Source organism: Pararge aegeria, chromosome 13, assembly GCF_905163445.1.
Source record: "Pararge aegeria chromosome 13, ilParAegt1.1, whole genome shotgun sequence".
Classification (NCBI taxonomy): domain Eukaryota; kingdom Metazoa; phylum Arthropoda; class Insecta; order Lepidoptera; family Nymphalidae; genus Pararge; species Pararge aegeria.
The window spans coordinates 9,267,467-9,288,736 of NC_053192.1; the positions used below are offsets into that span (position 1 = coordinate 9,267,467).

Sequence of the window (21,270 nt, forward strand, 5' to 3'; positions counted from 1 at the left end):
ACATGATTCGTGTCTCTAATATTACATTATTACTCAATGGATGCAAAAGTGTTTGGCAAAAATTTAACGATATGTTATTGATGAACTATAAATGTAACAGCCTATTATTGCCCCACAGCTGGGCAAACGCTTCTTATTGCAAATAGGGATCAAGGTTAATGCCACCATGTTTCTCTCATTGCGTTGGCGAGTTACATATATCACAGAATTTCTCCTAAGATATGCATGTTTCTTCACAATTTTTTTCCCTCATTGCGTACAATGTAATTATAAAAAAAATAGAAAGAACAAGACGCTTGAAACTGTCACGATGAGGCAACTTTTCTTGTCCGTCTTATAATTTATAAAACTTTTCTCCTGCGTACGTTTTCGTAATATAATTTACACTGGTCGCCAGTTCTGTCTAATATGATTCTGAGCGAACTGGCGTCACTTTTTTTGACAGACCGTCTAGTAATTATGAAAGCGACTAAGCGTCATCATAGTAAATTCTGTATGCTTATGACCTTACCAGTAAAGTGGCATAACGTCGGAATAGTTGCGCAGTGGTTTTTCACAGCGTAAGTAGAAGTGAGACATTACGTAACTATTCCGTCGTTATGTCAAATATATACGGCACTTTGAGGTGTTAGCTTTTGAAACTCAAATGTACGTGTGATTATTAATGGCGCCAAATTCAAGCAACCGTGCTGCAATTCCAATCCCAAAATCCTATCACGTAACATTGATAAAGGCCAGTATCCACTTACAAGATTCAATTACTGTAACCATAATTACAAATATTTAATATAGGCAGTTACTGAATAGAAATAATTCATGCAATCTGATGACAAAAGTATTTAAAAATAAATTATGTATGTAGTTAAAGGCTAGACACAAAACCAACGTGCGTTCACCAAACACAGGCAGTAACGTGGGATGGCAGCAAGACTCTATACCATTAGCCTAAGACTGTTTTCATGTAATCTAACGTCACATTCACGTTAACGTAAGTCTATCATTTTGCCAGCTCAAAGTTTCACAACTTGGTAACTTGGTCTCGCCATTACAACGTACCGCCACCGCTACCGGCGTCTGTTTGAGGAAAGCTTTACATGCCATCGTGAATCAGGGCCCTAATTGAACAATGGTTGCTAAAATTATTTATTAATACGCGATCAAACATCTTCCAACAAGCACAACTTTAACATTAAACATTTTAAGAGCTAAAGAATTCTTAAGTAAACTTTTCCCATGCCTAAGTATTCATTATTTTTAAATGCCGAACAATTCGTTTTAATATCTAAAAGTCTAGCAAAATGGAAGCATTTCTCATGTGATATGGATTTTACGTTTAAAATTGAGCACAATTATTTCAACGTGTTATACATGTATTGAAAATTTTAGCAACATAACAAGTCTAGTTAGTGACAGTGTATGCGGTGAATATTTTTTATTGTGAATAACATTACATACTTAACGATATTATTTATTATTAAGGGGCTAATAATCAAATTATGATTGGTGGTTTGTGGACATTTTAAAAGTGGGAAACATTTCTAGTTAGAACTCTGGGATTTCATTCGTAGAGATTAAATTACGTAAATTACTATTCGACAATATATATTCGGAATTTTTCAATCAGTTTTCGCATTTATTACATAATATTATAAAATAGATATTGCATGACGAACATTTGCGTTGTAAACTCAGAAAAAAAAAACTAGTTTTAAGGGCTCGTTTTTCAATCGTTAATAAACCTGCCTGCACGGCAGCATGGGCAAGAGAAAATTATAACCCCGGGGAATGGATATAAATGTATCTTCTCCCACAGCTTTATCAACTCTCAGAGCATTGGCACCCGAGTGGAAATAATATCCAAATAATATATGTGTAATTATAAACGGGGGTAAACTTCTCCTATTCCATATTCCCGTACTTTAGCATGTGGACACGTAAATTATATCCCTTGTTAGCGGGTTTAATCGGGGGACATAATTTTTGTCCCCTCCCCGTGCTAGCCTTGCTGGTATATTAATTTGGCAGATATATAAAAGAACTGTCAAAAAAAAATTAAATTACCAATTCAAACATTAGGTATTGAATTTGTTACTCAATAAAAAAGTTCGGTTTGGATAAGGTTTATATGAGGATCGAAACACATAAACTAAATTAGAATCACATAGTAATATTTGTCGTCTGGTTTTAGGAACATTTTGGCAAATTAGTATAAACCAGAACTTAAGTACAGGTATAATTTTTTTTTTTAGTTTATCTTTAAGTATTAACTTAAATACATTTATAACGCTGTTTAAAAAAACAAAACACGTACACATTGCATACAATCAGATCTAAATTAAAGATCACTTATTTCAAAAACTGCTCCATTTTTGATAACAGAATACCGTCATTTTTTTACCCTTTTTATCATCTTATCTAAAGTTCAGACTACTTGAGTAAATATTTAGATACTCGTCAACGGTGTGAATTTTACACCCGTCCCAATACCAATCATTTATCGAAATAAAAACGATTTCAGAAACTAAGAATACATTAATTAATCAGACAAATTACGTTATAGGCACGACTCCTCACTTTTATGGCAGTTGACGCTATCCAACATTATTCATAAAATCTCGAATTCAGAGGGATGTTTTTTGTTTAAATTTTATAGGCCTTGTAAATATTCATTTTATGATCAGCCGATAGTTATTAAGCATATGACATAACATGTAAAAAAAATACTCAAACATATTGAAGCGACGTACGTATATCTGTCAAAAGTTTAAGTTCTTATGTGAGAAAATCTATTAAAATATTCGTAAACAATAAAAAAAAGTATGTGAATCAATTGTTTTAAATAGGCTCTTTTAGTATTTATCCACGACTAAGTTTTTTGTATCTAAGATCATATGAAGAATTTAACGACCATTCGTTCACTATCACTTAACAAAAATATTAAAAAAAACTATTGCCACTTCATAATAGACTACTTTTGTGTTCCGTAGAGCCTTAGTACAAGATTTGATCGCTTGCAATTATTGAGGAATCGTTTTCGCATATTTAACTATATACCGTCAAATCAAAATGGCACTTATGGTACTCGTTTTGGACTCGCAAATCCTGAACGTCCGATTTTAATATTACAAAATTCTGCTCTAGCTGGAGAATTGTAAGGCAAGTTAAACTTCAATGAGAAAGAAATAAGATCCATTTTACTCTGAAATACTTAATGTATTTACATACTCGATGAGCAAATCTTTTGATAAGCGTACAGTTATCCACTGTAAAGAATCAAGGGAGCATGTAAATATTTCAATAGATATGAGTAAAGACGCGGATTAATGGTAGTTTATAAAAAATCTGTATACGCCTGTACTCTACCATAAATTGATTTAACGCGAGTCCTAACCTAACTATAGGCTGATTTTATGGGTTGACTGCGGAAAGGTTAAAACTACGAGTCGCAAATGTGTTTTACGATCTTCTTATAGTGTAGATGAAACCGCGGGCTAAAGCTAGTATTCAAACATTATGTATATTCAAAATCGACGTGCTATTGTCTGTGTTACTACTCTTTTTTTTATTAAAAATATCGTTTTAACGTGACTAAATTTGATTCTTATATTTTATAGCGATAAAGCTTATATTAAGTCAACAACGTGTTGATACCATGAGATTTAAGAGTAACTTAAATCGAAATATCATTCTGTCAAAAAAAAAAAAAACAAAAAATGTAGTGTCATCGTTCCTCCTATCAATTGAAATTTAGGGTTTTAGATTTTTTTTAGGATATGAAATAATTAAAACAATTTTAAAACACTTTCTGAATAATAGTTTTAACGCTCTATGAACACATGAGCCATTTTTTTTTATAAATCATAACATCCTGTAATCAATATAATAAATTTACGGCGCGCCAAGTAAAAAGGGCGCTGATATAACTCATATTCCATACAAGTACTCGCGGTTGTATTTGATAGTGAATATAATTTTTGTGTAATTTAGGAAATTATCATATTTTATGCTTCAGGACCAGCTATTTTACGGTTGCAAATTATAAATAACAACAGAATGTATTCAACTTGAAAATGAATATAGTGCATAGAAGTACGCAACTAGTTAAAAAAATATAGTGTGGTAACTTTATTTCTTATATTGTGTTGTAAGCCAAAATAAGTTAAGATTTGTTTATTTTTCAATAACTCGATGTTTTCATTACTTCGTCCCCGTTTCTTCAAACCTTACAAAAACTGTCAATTTTCCCAAACTTAATAGCTTTCTATATCTTTCCTTTGGATTCAAAGTACCTCCTCGCATTTTTTTTTCAAATCCGTTCACTAATAATTTGTATCATTAATGTTGACTTAACACACGTATTTATGTATTTGTAAAAAAAATGGTCCTTACCCTTTAATTTACAATATACAAAAGGCGACTGCTTGGCATAAAATTGTATATATTATCTAATACGCATCTAGAACATCCTTTTTACGTGACCCGACCTATAACTACGACAAAAAAGATATATGATAGGAGTCACGACGACAAATCAATGACTAAACGATTAAAAAGTCGCGTCGCAAGCGACAATAAAAGAAAATCAGTCACATAAAAGTAATGTAGAAAAATCCGACAGCGAAGTACCTAAAAAAAAATTAATAATAATATATGTTGCGGGCAGTGATTATTCGGGTGTTGCTTTTAATGATCGGGCAATGTAAAAAAATCAGATGGCGATTTGGGTTTATGCAGTGTCCGGAACCGTAATAGCAATAATTTAAAGCAGTCTTGTTAACTCAGTAAAACTATAAGACCACTCAATAATTTAACGATTCTAAAAACTTCGGGGTATTAAGTGTTTATATATTTGTATAGTTAATGCAAATTTAAGCCACTGTACGTTTTAGTACGTAGTTACGTATCCAAAACACCTCCAAACTGAAGTTATATTTCGCCATAAACACAAAAAAATATAGCAAAATAAACTTGGCTATAAAAATGGTGATTCGAACCGGTGGTAGTCACCAAAAACTTAGCATTTGAAAAGAACGTGGCGAGCTATACAAAAAAAAGTCATAAGGGAAAAAAAGGCTTGACTACGACATTACAGATTTTCCAGTTGTCATGGATTATAGAACATTAAGCTTCATTGTTCATCGTAAAGTGTGTGTAAAAGACCACTTGAAATAACCGATTTTTTATACGAAATGCCGGAATTATCAATTTGCCCGTAACACATACATAACTAAGAAAACTTAAACAAAATAAATACTGTAAGTACTAAGAATATCGTATGATACAGCGTCGCCGACGCCAATGACTTTGGTACGAGTTTTCTCGCAGTCCTCGATTATGGCCCAGTTCGATTCTCAGTTACAATATTGGACTAGCATGAAATTCGTTTCTCCCGCCCTCCTTGCTCCTCACGATATACCACCGCGTAAGGCCTACCTGGAAGCATTGTAAATAATTGTTAGTTTTACATTCACTATCAGCATTTGATGACGCACGGTTAGGCATAAATTCAAATTACAATTTTCTTTATTCATGTAGGCCTATCACAGGCACTTATGAAGCGTTCATACATATTTGTATACATAATTGTAAGGGGATGGTGATAACTTCGTTCGCCAACTTAAATCTAAAGCTACGAGGGTTACAAACGCGCCCTGTTCTAAGAAGAGCCCACAACAAACTTAGCCGGGTAAATTTTTTTTTTGTTATCACCATCTTCCAGTAAATTTATATTAAGCTATGAAGCTAGAACAATTCACACCCAAGCTTTTTTATCGTTTAAGTAATCCTTAATATTATAATAGGATTTTTTTTTCTGGCCATACATTTCTGGCATAGGCCATCTTTCTCTTAAATTAGGAGACGTATTTAGGACTCAGACCTTGTATCCTGCTGTAGGTTGGCGAACGATTTTTTCCTTCTAAATTACGCATACGATTTGCTAAGCTACCAATATTTTTTTACGTAGTAATAATTCTTTCTCTCAAATTAGGGGAGGTATTTAGGACTCAGACCTTGTATCCTGCTGTAGGTTTGCGAACGAATTTTTTCCTTCTAAATTACGCATACGATTTGCTAAGCTACCAACATTTATTTTATTAAGTAATAATTGACGTACGAAGCAGATAGCCAACCTAATGGTAAGTGGAAAACAGTCCCCCCCCGTGCCCCCACATGCCGCCCCGTGTCCATCAATTTGACCTTTAACTACACCGGCAACCAAGCCCTTCAGACCGGAACACAGCATTGCAACAATGCCACTTAGCGGCAGAAATAAGCATCTCTACTACTACTAGTTGTTGTAAAACAATGATTTTGTTTTTTTTTATTCAACTACAAGTTAAACGATGAAAATTGTAAACGTTGATAGAATACTTTACACCCACTAAATCAGCCAACAGAGCGTATTCTTCAGCATCAGTGCGATGTATGTTACAAGAAGACTTTTCTAGGTCTTTCTAGGACTTTTCTAGGACTAATAGGTGTTCAGTCTAATACAGTTGCACTCTAAATCCGCCAATAGCGCGCGTCTATTCACCAGCGGAGTGATGTACGTTACAAAGAGACTTATAACGATTTGAGAGAACCTAAAAATTGTGGAAGAAACAAGTTGTGTTGCTTACCGTTCCATTCACCAATAGGTGTGCAGTCTCAAACAGTCGCCCGCTAAATCAGCCAATAGCGCGCGTTTCTTCGGCAGTAGTGCAATGCCGGCCACTCGTCGCGGCTTCTTGTCGGCGAGCTCACACGCCGCAAGTAGTCTGCCCGCGCCGTCCGCTTCTAGAACGATCAGCGCGGGCCGACCGCGTATGGAACGTGCGCACACGATGTGCCAACCGTCTTCCGTGTGCTCTACCGCTATACCGCCGTAACCCCCGCGGCCTAGAAATAAAAATGAAATAACCATCGGTTAAATAAAGGAAGACAATATCTTTGAATAAATAGAAACACTCACGGGTATCCATTGGTCCTGCACACATTTTTCCCTTATTCGACCAACAAATAAATCAGCGCCATCTGTTACAATTATCTTAAACTACTGCGTGTACGAAATAAACTTTTTTTTATTTCGCTGTAAGGTCGTCCTTAACTGCAATCTCTCCAATTCTTGACGTACATGTACGTCAACCAACGAAGTAGTTGACATATAGCAAACTTTTGGGGCCACATGACTGCAATGGCGTCACAGGTCTATAATAGTGTAAAAAGTAATAGTACTCTGCAATGTTTGCTTATTATCTGTCTAGTTTTAAAAGTTTATTTTGGGTTGTTCGTTTAAAAACTATTTTTGAATGTATGAGGAATGTTCTTAAATGTTTGAAGAAGAGTTTTGAACTATCGCAACACCACATTGGTTTCAGTCTTGTGACAACATAACACTGTAAACAGAGAGTAACGGATAGGTGCCTATCCGTAAGATATTTTATTTTATGTTATATAGAAAATGTATACTTTACTAATATTTATGGATTTTACACCAACACGAGTGATATTTTCAGCTAGTAATAAATAAAATAAAAAATCTACGCTAAACTAAATTTACAATCCTTAAAATAGTGCTATCCTATTCCAAAAAGGGCACATAAAAGGGATGGCACTATTTTAAGGCCTACCATTAAAGATTAATTGATTTAGGTATCGGCGTAATGTTTACCTTTAGGTATCGGCGCGAGGGTAGTCTGCAGATTCCCCTCCGAGTCGTACACTCTTACGGCCACGTCTGCTACCACCAGCATATCTTCCGTAAGAGCCAAACCGCCTACCAGTCCGAGGTCACCGTTACCTACCTGTTTGTTACATATTTATTATTAGCAGTTGCCCGCAACTTCTTCCGGACTTTGTTCGATTTTTAAAAGTCCCGCAGGAACCGTTTACTTTTCTTGGGATAAAAAGTCCCGTCTTCAGGCCGCAGCTTGCGGCTAAGGAGCACATCGTCAAGATTGGTTAGGCTATGAAGCCTTGTAAGAAACACACACACAACACATTTATTTTGGACAACCCTTGGGAAAAGTAATTTAAGGTGGAAACAGGTAGCGGCGCAATATATAAATATGAATGCATACGGGAGGTCTTTGACCAGGCTTTGACTTAGTTCTCATTTTCTCTATGTTGTTTGATGTACATGGTACAAATGTAATTTTTATGTTTGGAGACATTTTCCTTCGAATTGAATTAATTGCCCACAATGATCAGAAAAAAGAACATCCGGCTAAGTTTGTTGAGGGCTTCTTTTTAGTTTTAAGTTTACAATTGTAGTTATCGACATCACTACTCACTGCTAAAAAGCAACGCATCAAAAGTGCCATCTATGTGCCTATTTCAATAAAGAAATGTTTGACTTTGACTATAATACCTATAACATAGAAATATAAAAATTTTCTTTTCTCATTATGTTATTTTTTAATTTAAAGAATACTTTTACCTTTAACTAATTTAGTTACATATCAAAATAATCTTTATTAGATCAAAATGCATTATATGTAGATATAATGCATTTTGATCTAATAAAGATTCACTATACAAAGCAAGGTATTATCAAGGTATATCAAGGTCTATTATTATGTTCTCAATATATTATGAGGTACTCTTGCTTACCTCTCGCTCTATATTGCCGTGCGTGTCGAACACGAACACAGTGCGTGCGCCGTTGTCCGCGACGGCGAGACGCCTTGAGGCCGCGTGCGCTGCCACACACACCGGTTCAACAAGCCGCTCCGAACGGATAGTTCGTACCGTAACCCCTTCGCTGTTTATCTATAACAAATAACCAGTCTAAAAGAACCATTCATAAATACAATCACCCTTCTGAGGCGAATAACCAGTCTAAAGCAACCCATAATTGAATATATATTTATAATATATAACCCGCATCAAGGATTGTTTTATCTTTTTTTTGCGTCAGTCACATATCCGCGACCGCGAAACTACAGTTTATTTAACGATCATTTACCAGTGACCGAGCCATCTGCCGAAAGCGAGAAAAACACTCGCTGACATATGTAATGTATTTTTTTTTTGTTTCTCATTTCTTAACCATTCCATAAAAATGTGCCACAGCGACGCGTGGCAGGGTACAACTAGTATTATATATTTTTTGAAGTATTGATATATTTATTTTATGGGTAGGTATATGTATATGTGCACCACCAACTATTTTCTGTATTTGTTTTCTTCGCCATTGGTCGCCTGGAAGAAATCGCTATGAAGCGATAAGGCAATTGTATACGCTGTTTCGTACGTTGTATACGTTGTCGTGTACGTTGTTACTTTTCTTTTTTTTAATGTACTTTTTGTGGTGTGCAATAAAAGTATATTCATTCATTAAATATTTTGTGCAATTATTTACCTGAGATAATCGTTAACACTAAAAGTTTACCAATATTTAAAAAACTTGTTATTGAACATGTACAAAATACCGTTCAGTTAAGTTAATGTGAAAACCTCTTTCTTATAAAACGATTTGTATTATCGCTCGCTAACTTTTTCTTTAACCACCCGCAACAATTTTTACTTTTAAATAATATGGTACATTTGTAAAGCACTTTCAGATTTTGTTTCTACTAATTTTAAAATATTATTGTATTCTAGATAAGTAAGTGAACTATTGTGTTTTTGACGTGACAACGTCTTATAATTCGATGGAGCCGGCTGCACGCACGAAAAAACATGACGTATGCGGCGTTACCTCGCTCTGAGGCGTTCCATTCAAGGCTTGAAGTGCAAGCAGTGCAGTGAAAAGTGAATGTGGTGTCAATTGTTTATAGCAACGATAATATCTATCAATCAAATAAAATTAAAATTTTCTTTTGAAAAATGCAACCATTCCATCAGTATTTTTTTACGACGTTGTCACGTTCAACTATCGTCAGTAAGCAGACTTTACAGACAACCAATTTTTTTGAGAAATAAATGTCTTTAAGCCGAATAATTGACGGACCAATAAAATGGTCCAGCTGATGGTAAGTGGAAAACTATCGCCTATAAATAGACAGAGAAGGCATGCAAGGAATACATCCTGCAACGTGCCACCCTGCGTTCATGAACCCGAGGCGTAGGTGTTAAGCCTCACGTGTCTGTAGTAACACCGGAACCCGCAACCTTTATACCGGAAGGCAGCAGTGCAATAATGCTTCTTAGCGGCAGAAATAAACATGGTGTTAGTAGTTCCCTGGATAGTGATGATGTAGTCTTAAACTTCTTAGCTTAAACTCATATGCCACGTCTTTATCGCAGGGTTGTTACTAGCCACGACCGATGCCATCACGCCAGAGAAAATTCAGAAATTATTTATTTTCACATTGTCTCTGCCGAGGATCAAACCCGTGACCTCCCACTTATAACCAATCAACCACCGCATCGTATCGGACATCCTTGCAAGCCTCGCTGGCTTTTATTTTTTTAATTTTGCTAGGCTTAATTTATGTTTCTGGCGCAATGTTAAATAGCCTATAAACCTTCCTTCATAATGATTAGGCTCACATTTTTCAAATCATTTTTTTTAAATTAAATATACTACGACAATACACACATCGTTATCTAGCCTCAAAGTTAGCGTAGCTTATGTTATGGGTACTAAGACAGCTGATGAATATTTTTATGAATATAATACACATAAATACTTATAATATATGGATAGTTCAATTCCCACAACTGAAAAAATGTTTGTGAGATAAACATGAATGTTTTTCAGTGTCTGGGTGTTTATCTATATATTTTAAGTATTTATGTATAATACTCATAAACAATATTCATTACTTTTCTTAGTACCCATAACACAAGCTTCGCTTACTTTGGGACTAGATGGCGATGTGTGTATTGTCGTAGTATATTTATTTATTTATTTATTATTTATTTATAAGATATAGATAAACACCCAGACACTGAAAAGCATTAATGTTCATCACACAAACATTTTTCCATTTGTGGGAATCGAACCCACGGCCTTGGACGCGGAAAGCAGGGTACTGCCCACTGCGCCAACCGGCTGTCTATAATATAAAATAAATAAAAAAATAAAACCGGCTGTCTATGAAGCTAAAAATAATGTTTGCCAACTGAGTAAATTGAATTATTTTCTTTACGTTTTACTTTGGGAATAATGCCCTTGTGAGCTGTTTTATTAGTAACAGTGTTAATTTTGTGAGCACGACAGAAATATCGTGACGGGTGTGTTTTGTTTGCATGTATTGTATCGCCATAAAATAATACGTTACCCGTATTATGTCTAATACTAAATAAATACCTCTGTGATAGTCTTCGTCCGCCAGTTGACAACAACCACGCCTTCCGCCGTGACCGCTATACCTGTGCAACTTCTACCCGCTAAACCTACAAAAAAAAAATCATCACAATCAACACAACATTCGTTTTTTACGACCAACCCCGTGTCTTATTCCATTCCTCCTTGGCAATGTTTTTATTAGTGGTTTATGTAGCGGTTATAGCCCAGTGGGTAGACCTTCGACTTCAATCTCGGGGGCAAGTTCGAATCCCAACACGCACTAACTTTTCTAATTTATGTGCGTTTTAACGAATTAAAATGACACTTGCTTCAACGGTGAAGGAAAACATCGTGAGGAAACCTGCATACCTTAGCGTTCTCCATAGTGTTCCCAAAGGTGTGTGAAGTCCACCAAGCCGCACTGGGCCAGCGTGGTGGACTACGGCCAAACCCCTTCTCATTGTGGGAGGAGACCCGTGCCCTGGAGTGGGCCGGTAATGGATTGATATGATGATGAGTGGTTTATATTGGCGCAGTGGGCAGCAGCCCAGCTTTCTTAATCCAAGGCCGTGGGTTCGATTCCCAGAACTGGAAAATGTTTGTGTCAAGAACATGGATGTTTGACTGTGTCTGGGTCTTTCTATTTTTATTATGCATATTTATGTATTTTATTTATAAAAGTATTAATAAATCAACTTAATGCCCATAATACAAGCTACGCTTACTTTGGGGGTAGATGGCGTTATGTGTATCGTTGTAGTATATTTATTTATTTTCCCTGGGCATCCGTATGATGTCAATTTTGACCCTTTCGGAGAAGTTCCTATACGCTACAGACTAATTGTAATAAGGTATCCGCTTTGGAATTTGTGAACAATATACAATTTGTTCCGGGGGGCCGAGTTCGAATCCCAGCACGCGCCTCTAAAATATAACTGCTTCAACAGCGAAGGAAAACAACGAAAGGAAACCCGCATACCTTTTTTTCCTTATTTGCAGCGCACGATTTGTCAATCACGCGGACTGGTAAAGGTTACATTACAAAAGTGCACTGTATACAGTCGTTGTTTTCTTTATTTTCTAATTTTCTGCGCAAATATCCTAATTCTTTTTTGTAAGAACCTTCCAGTATTGTAAAACTTAAACAAAGATGGATGACATCGGTAAAGTCGTGCTGAAGTAATGAAGTGACCGAGGGAAATAGGAATAAATTTTTATATACATAAAAGATTTCCAACGACTTTGTGATTCAAATGCTTACCGTCATTTACAATATGCGTCTTGAAAGCAAACGTTTCGTCGTCCAACACTTTGACTCTTGAATTACCGGCGTCGAGTACGTAAATTTCCCGACGTTTCGGACATCTGAAGATTCAATGTGGAACAAAAATTAGCATCAACTGTGAATAACAGATCGTAGGACTTCTTTTGCCAGTCTATTTTTCTAAGTTTTATCATGTTACAGTAATAATATAAAGTGGGTACATAATTGATAACTGTAACATGATATATCTCAGACATTTTATTAAATTGATAAGCATTTAAAAAAATGTGCTTTATGCCCTGAGCCCCACTACAGGGACTCCGAGGAAGACCTTCCGGTACACTTCAGTCCTATGTATGGACTTGAACGATGTAAAGATACCTTCCGGTGTCTTAGTCGCAACCACCTTTATGTCAACAATCTTTTCTTATTTTTAAGTGTGATGGATTTAAAAATAGGAAATAAAGTGTTAAAACAAATAAAAACACATAATATAAAAAGAGATTGTGTTTAAAAATGTATGCTGTGAACATATTTTTGATTTTGAAGACTTCTTTTCATTGAAAAGAAGACTGATTTAAACCCAAAAAGTATCACGCAATATCCAAATAAATTAGTAATACCAAAATACCGACTTGCACAGACTTTAAAATCGCCTTACGCAATGAGCTGCCAAATATATAATAAAATTGAAAAAAATGTAAAAAAACTACCCATGAAAACCTTTATAAGGAAACGGTTTCTATGGTTGTGTGACAGATCATTTTATACCATCACAGAATACCTTAGCTGCTATGGGTATCACGAAATATCTGTGGTTCCTGCTTAATTTTGCATGCGTGCGTGACCTCAATTTTCTGACATGTTAATTAAATTTTTATTTTTATTGTATTTATTTGACATTAAAACTTAGAGTTGTGATTAAATAACTAAAACAATTATTTAATATAATACTATAAATCTCAAACCATTATTTTATATTATTGATAACAAATAAGATTATAATTAATATAACTTAATGTTTAAATTTTGCATATGTTGGAACTTTATATCCTAAACACCAATATCTAACCCATATTTAGCAAAATAAATATTTCATTTCATATTTCATTTCATTTCATATGTAGGCATGGACAATTTGGGAATTTATGAATTTTTAATGTTGTTCCGGTGTTCGGCTTCGGTCGTGTCCAGTGCATCCCTACCGGCAAAGACATGCCCCTAGCGATTTAGTGCAATGTTACTAAGACACGTACCGATTATTTCATATAAGTGCCATATCCCTAAAAGTTTAGCTCGCTACCTTAGACTGCATCATCCTATACCTCCAAATATGTTTGCAATCAAGCGTTGATTCATTAAAAAACTAAAAAAAAGGGCTCCGCCAATTCCGCATCGGGGCAGTGCAAAACACTTCCTAAACAAAATTCTGATATTAATAGTAGTGGCATAACGTCGAAATAATCATGCAACGTTTTAACCAAATTCAACTGACAGCGAATTTCGAATACTAGACCATGAGACACTGGCCACCTATTCCGACGTTATGCCCCGTTTATAAACAAGGCGCAGGATGATGACTTCGTACCTGGCCACGGCGACTGGCTGGTTGAGTTGTTCCTTGCCGGAGCCCCTCGTGCCCCATACACGCAGTGGTACCGCAGCGGGCAACACTTGCGCACGCAAAGGCGAGTCGCGCACGCCGCGGGAGAAAACTAAGACGCGCACGCAAACGGCGCCGCCGCTCCACGGACGCATTGAGATTCTGTGCGCAAACATTTATTCTCATCGGTCCACGGGCTCGTTGTGGCACATGTTCACAATTCAAAATTCATTCAAGAGTTGACGGCCGATTGGCGCAGATTGCAGCGACCCTGCTTTCTGGTGTTGCCGTGGGTTCGATTCCCACAACTGGAAAATGTTTGTGTGATGAGCATGAAGGTTTTTCAGTGTCTGGGTGTTTATATGTATATTAGTCATAAAAATATTAATCAGTCATCTACCCATAAAACAAGTTACGCTTACTATGGGGCTAGATGGCGATGTGTGCGTTGTCGTAGTAAATAAATTATTTGATTTTTATTTATTTCAAGTAGGCCTACTTTATAAGCACTTTTGAGAAATCAAGTATGTCTGTTTATAGTGACTCTACCACCGGTTTAGAAAGCAGATTCTACCAAGAACAGCCGGCAAGAAACTCGGTAGTTGCTCCTTTCCAACATCAACATTTACAATCATTTTTCTATCTTGCGGGAGATGGGAGCTACATAGCATCATCTACAGAGGGGTGTTTAGTTTGTAGGAAGTCGAGGGGTGCTAAGAAGTCTGGTATTTTGCTTTTAGGTGATTTCCCCTGAGTATTAAAACAAATGGTTATAAATATACCTATCTTATATTACGCATTAGGTTAATCAAATATTTTACTTTTACATGAATGCATTTTGAATTTGAATTTCGAATTTTAATTTAAAGGAAAACCAACCTTATAGATAAAGAGAGATCGAGAGCCCGAAATTAATCCCATTTTAAATGTGAATAACGTCATACCTATAGAGACCGGAGTCGAGATCAGTGACAGTACACGGCAGCGGCGCATCGTCTAAAGTAGCGGCGGCCGTTACAGGATCTCCTCCGGTACTTCTCGCCTCTCCGTGGTAGTCCACCGTCCGCAGAACTACCACCATCTCCAGACCGCAGACACAAGCTGATTCTGTGAACAAAAAAAAACGAGTTCAGATCGCGCTAACGGTGGTTAGGACTTCGGCTTTCTTTTCGGGGGGACTGAGTTTGCATCTCTAACTTTTCCGAGTCATGTGCGTTTGCATAGTATTTTGTAAAGCTTGAAGCAATTACATAAATATGCACTCTTATTTATAGGTTCTGCTCCAATCGGCTGTCAATATGTTCTTTGAATCCTATTTTGAAATTAGACGTACGATCGGCGCCGTGGGCAGCGACCCTGCTTTCTGAGTCCAAGGCCGTGGGTTCGACTTCCACAGCTAGAAAATGTTTGTGGGATACACATAATTATGTATATTAAAATAAAATATTCATAATTCATCTTAGTACCTATAGCACAAGCTACGCTTACTTAGGGGCTAGATGGCGATGTGTGTAGTGTGATAGTATATTTATATTTATTTTATTTAAATACAGTAAGGGTTTGGAAAAGTTTATGTTTTCATACAAGGTAATTATTGATGCAGCGTAATGTATCTACAAAAAAAGGTTGTCTTGATGCATATTTTTTCTTGATTTTAAGGTACTCGTAGGTGGCGAGAAAATTGTAGGCTTCCGCCTACTAATTCTACATTCCCAAAAAAATAACTGTAGTACACATGCATCGGCTGAACAAGGGAACTATGCAAGGAAAATATAAAATGACAAAGAATATCTCTTACTTACCTAACTGTAAAGTACATAGCCCGGGAAAGGTAGTACTGGTACGCACTCGACCCAACTCTGCGAGCGCTTCGGCAAACCTCTGTTGAGCGTTGTTGTGTGCGAAGTCCACCGCCAAGAACGCATTCTCTCTGGGCTCTGCAAGAGCGGCCGCGTCTCCGAGTCTCGCCCCTAACGCCGCTGCACGACTGCTGACTTCTCTAACCTCAACTTGCTGTTGAAGACCCGAACATTCAGCCTCTACCTGAAATGCAACAAGAAATAAACAACGCGAGTGTATTTTGACTAAAATACCGTAGAATCAAAAAAGAACCATCATTATTCTACGAGCTGGTTCTTTGCTGAGACAAAAGGAGACCTATCCTTTTCATAGAAGAAAAGTTTAGAGCTTAGATCGTTCAAGCTGCTCTCTGTAGTGGCGTGGACAAATACTGTTAACCCTACTTTTTTTTTATATAACTCGTTTATGAGGATTTTTCCATTTTACGACATCTTCGTATAGCTGCTATCCTCAGCACAGGGGTGGTCAAAGCAAACTTCAGAAGCTCGATAGGGAATTTATTGACAGGATTTCTAAAATCCAAACCATTTTATGATAAAAGGGAATCAAACTCTAAGGGCAATAATAACAGGGATGCAAGTTGGAAATTAAAGATGATCAATAATTTACCTTTGCTTTCTCAGCATCAATCAATTTTAACTGTTCCTCCAGCAGCTTTCGTTTATGAGTGGCAGCTGCCTGCGCAGCCGATTTAAGTTCACTATGACGCTTATCCAATGCAGCCTTTAATTCTGTAAAGTGTCTATCTATCGCTTCGTCGGCAGCCGATGCCGCCGCCTCCAGCCTCCTCAACTCACTCGCTACGGCTTCCCTAGCCGAGCCCAGCTTACTCAGGCACTCATTGGCTCTATACAAAAGTATTTCAGACATTCTCTTTAAAGCTATCGAAAACGGCACTACGGTATGATCACAGGGCGTATCACTATGGGGCCCGTCGGCACAGTGTCTGCAGAACACGCAGTCGCAAGTCTCGCAAAACAGCAACTCCCTCCCGGGATGCGAACTGCACTGCGGTATCACCTCTCTCCTCTGTCTGGCCATTAAATCTAACAACTGGTTTACGAGAAAAGACGGCGGTAACGCTGCTACTCCTCCACGGGGTATGGTAATTAGCTCACGGCATATAGGACATCTAAAGCTGCCCGCATCTCTCGTTTGCGACGCAGCTATTCGAGTCAGACAGTGAAGACATACTGTATGTGAACACGGCAACAGTTTCGGAGTGTGCTCACCACCGTCGTAAGTGCCTGTAGGAGGGAAAAAAATACGGTACAGTAAACTTTCGAAACAAATCATAATATACCGTTCGTTCATAATACACACTTCGATGACAAGTACAAAACTAAATGCAATTTAATATCAAGTTACGCTGACTGAAAAATTAAAATGTAAAGGTATTGTAATTAATGTGCTGTGAATAATAGCAATTCAAACAGTGGAATGAGGTAAGGAAAACGGTGTACTAACATAAACAGGTGCCGCAGGTGAGGAAGCTTTCGTTAAAGTCCTCATAGTTGATGGAGACCGTCTCGACGAGCGTGGAACTCATGCTCGCCATCCCGACTCCCAGCCGTGAACTGTTCCATGACAACGTAAGGCAATATAAAGCTATTTCCACAAAGTAGAAAATCACACGTAGCTGTGACTGATCAAATGACCTAACATTCATAAATACATATTGTAAACACAGTAAAATTAATGTTAAATATAAAACTTTTACAAGCATTTTATTTTACCATAGAACTATTATTTCGTTAAAGAGGTGTATAATTTTTACATTGATTTAAAACAACAAAGTGTTCCCACAAACTCCTTTGACTTGAGTGAGTTATAAATACAACATTTCAGCTTCGGCGGAAATATGATAATAAAAGGAAAATACTCATTATATTTGCTAAACATTCTGTTTAAAGCTGAATATGATCTGTTTGTAAAATATGGAACAAACATCATAACTGTAGAGTGATGCGTAATTTAATAAGCTAGACTTGCAAAATAATATGCAGATAATGAAAACTTGCTGACATTTTAAAATTTTTGTTAGTTGATGGTTTCATTAAATACCTTCATTCAATAACAATAAAATAGAAACTTCAGTACTTAAATTCAAAAGTATGACTTGGACTTTCACTCAAAGGGTGGACACTCACTCACATTTGGTGGACTTAATAGTATGTAAAATTTTTGTTCCAACCAGTTATTTAAACAGTGTACATATTAAATTGATTGAATTACAAATCTGATTCGTGGAACTCTGATTTTGGATAGACTGTGTGACTTAATAGTAATAATTTTATTCCAATCAGTTATTAAAGCTCAATTCTTGATACAGATAGAACTTGCACTGTAAGAATGTTTACTGTAGCGGACTCCACATTACCGAACTAGATGGAGCCACAAAAATCCTGCATCGCGCTAGCGAAGTGTTCACAAAAATTGACTATATATACAACTTCCAAAGATGAAAGTTTGGACCTCGGTCCCCAAGCACAATCACCTGCTCAATGGAATATCTTCCTATTGTTACGGTCGAGCGTATCACCATAGCTACAATACATTTACAATTTATATTTTACTATTTTACCACACAATAATTAGGAATATATAGGTAACTAGAACTCAATCATGTAAATCTCAATGTTAAGGCAGCGTTCGTAAGACAATTTATCGTTAACCGTTTTTTCTCTGACTTACTTGGAATTCCAATACCATGTACCTATATGGCACTCACAAATAATGTCGCTTTCTATTGATAATTTTTTTTTTTTTAATTGGTTTAGTATATCCAGATATTATTACCCTATACAACCTCATAAACTTTATCCTTTTTATAATATTAGTATATTATAAAGAGGTTATTATAGATAAATTCAAAAATTCAACACCATTATAAAATCGTAAACCACAAAAGTTTAAAGCTCAATTTTATGTATTAAATGTTTAAATGCACTAATCTGAGGAACAAAGCGGTAAAAGCCTAGTGATTAAAGCTTCAACCTCCTGTTTAGGACAAAGTTCAACCCGCAACAATCAGATGCACATATAACTTTTCAGCATTATGTTTTTTTTTAATTAAAGCAATTAAAAAAATATCATTTAATTGTTAAACTCCTAGTGTTCTTGAAGGTGTGTGAAGTCTAGCAATCTGCACTGGGCCAGTATGGTGGACATAGGCTTCATTCTGAGAGGAGACAATGCTCCAAGGGGGCCAGTATTGGGTTGATAATTATGAATCTCAGGGAATCTAATCTAATTTACACAAGCAATTTTTCATTTACTGAGGAAGATTAAAGGATATTCACCACCAATTCAAAGTTAATGATGGTAAACTGCAGGCCACAGTTAGTTATTGATAAAATTAGTAAATAACGTTAGTAGGTATGCAAACGAAACCAGAGAATATTTCATTATAATTATCGTAACCTGCTTACAGTGCACATGAGATAATATTCACAAGCTTGTACCTAATATGTGATTCACCAATCATGGCAGATTGCTCTTGATTTATTTCATTGGCTTCAATTGAATGATGTGTGTCAGAAATATAGTGATTTGTGTATTTGTCAAATTGTCTGAATAAATTTGAATTCAAATTTTTTTTTTAGTATGCCTACTCTTTGTGCATGTTTAAAATATTGTAGTACCAATTTCCTATCCAGCATCAATATAATATAACAAACATTTGCTATCTTGTGAGACATGAAAACAGAGGAAAATTCTTTCCCATTAAAATAATATTGAATTATTCAATTATAAACCAGTGGAAAATATTCTTCTTTTATCTCTTTAGTTAACTCACTTGAATTAGGTCTTGAATTAGGTCAGACAAATAGACAAGTGCACACACTTGTCTATTTGTCTGACCTAATTCAAGATCTATTTTGTCAGAAAAGGCTTGATCAAGTTTAAAGTATAAGGTAAGTATAAGGCCTAAGGCCTATTGTTGTAATTTGATGTGTATTATATTTCAATAGAGTTTAGGTTTAGATTTATTCTACAAATTGAATAGTTCGGATATTGGTCAAGAAGTCATGACTTCATAGTAATCTTATACACAACCAAAATAGTTTATTGAATTGAAGTAAATTAAAATTATTAGAACAAAAAGGATGTAACTACATTGCGATACAGCAATTGTTAAGATTTTCCTTATTTTTTGTGTGTAAGATGCGAAAAACCGTAGTAATAATAATCAGAGGTATTTGTTGTTGTTTATAGTTCATGGAAATCAAATATAATATTGAGTGTAGTAGTTAATTACACTTTTTAATTAAAATAATGTACTTTGGATGCACTTTATCAACTCAATAGTATTAGTTATGTAATTTTATAAAATGGTTTATTTAAGATTGAGTTAAGTTATTGGAGATTTTTTTTTAAATAAATTTAAAAATCCTCAGTTGCAGGTTAATAAATAAAACTGTCTAGAAACTATAGTTTTACACAAACATTCTACATAAAATATATTATTATTTGTAGAAGGCAAAGCTTTATTGCACTTATTATATTTTTAAAAAGTTTGAAAGTTCAAAATATTTAAAGAATTGTGTGATAGAAAGAGAAAGAACATAAAAGCATTGAAAAACATTTTTTAGTGAATTAAGCTTCGATATATTGAATGAAGAATGATGGACTACATTATAAGATAAAAGAGAAATACTTACAGGAAAGAACAACAATACATGGACGTAAATTCCAGGCACACTTCAGTAAATTTATCTCATGATTTAAGTGTCCGTAGCTCACCTTAAACCGCGATCTTTTAAAAAATATATGGTACGTTTACGCACACTCGGAGCTGTAAACACATAACTCTTTTAACCACGTTAGCAATACAGTCTTCTATACTGATTGCTGAATCACCAGTGTTCACGCGACTTTATTATGGGATCTAGTTAAAATAAAATTTACAATGTACAGAACAATATACGTATAGTTGAATAGTCTTTCGTAACCGATCGATAATATGGAAAAACTATTTTCATGACAAAGAAAGATAGTTCACTTAAGCTTTTTAGTACTGTATAACATAATTCAAAAGGTTACTTTGTATCACTGGGCAGAAATGAGGAGTTGACTACTACATTTAAACAATTTTAGAACCATTAGCATTGGTTTTGTTTCCAAATATTTATCAAAACTATTTTTGTGTCAACCATTTACTCTCCCTCCTCCAAAACGTCAACTGTCAAATATGTGAATGTCAATAGGATAAATACAGACAACACATGGTTTTTGGGAATCAATTTTTAAATGAAAAACTTCAAAATTAAATTCATTTTGTCACACAGTAGATACTTTAATTTATGTGGTTAAAGCCGAGCT

At 35.7% G+C, this 21,270-nt stretch overlaps 1 protein-coding gene across 2 annotated transcripts; it reads right to left on the reverse strand.

Annotated features, from left to right (window-relative positions):
* Nucleotides 1-3,851: 3,851 nt before the first annotated feature.
* LOC120628553 (tripartite motif-containing protein 2-like) lies at nt 3,852-21,096 on the reverse strand. 2 transcript variants are annotated; one of them, XM_039896968.1, is made up of 13 exons: nt 20,992-21,096; nt 20,610-20,743; nt 17,413-17,522; nt 16,555-17,192; nt 15,888-16,128; nt 15,030-15,192; nt 14,071-14,247; nt 12,480-12,583; nt 11,240-11,325; nt 8,593-8,751; nt 7,652-7,784; nt 6,621-6,879; nt 3,852-5,433 (listed from the first exon to the last, which is right to left on the reverse strand). In XM_039896968.1, exons 2-12 carry the CDS (start codon nt 20,627-20,629, stop codon nt 6,629-6,631), a joined length of 2,082 nt encoding a protein of 693 aa, XP_039752902.1. In that variant the 5' UTR covers nt 20,630-20,743; nt 20,992-21,096; the 3' UTR covers nt 3,852-5,433; nt 6,621-6,628. The 2 variants fall into 2 exon arrangements, with proteins under 2 accessions (XP_039752902.1, XP_039752903.1); XM_039896969.1 differs by having other exon boundaries at nt 3,852-5,429; nt 20,610-21,096.
* Between the last annotated feature and the right edge of the window lie 174 nt (nt 21,097-21,270).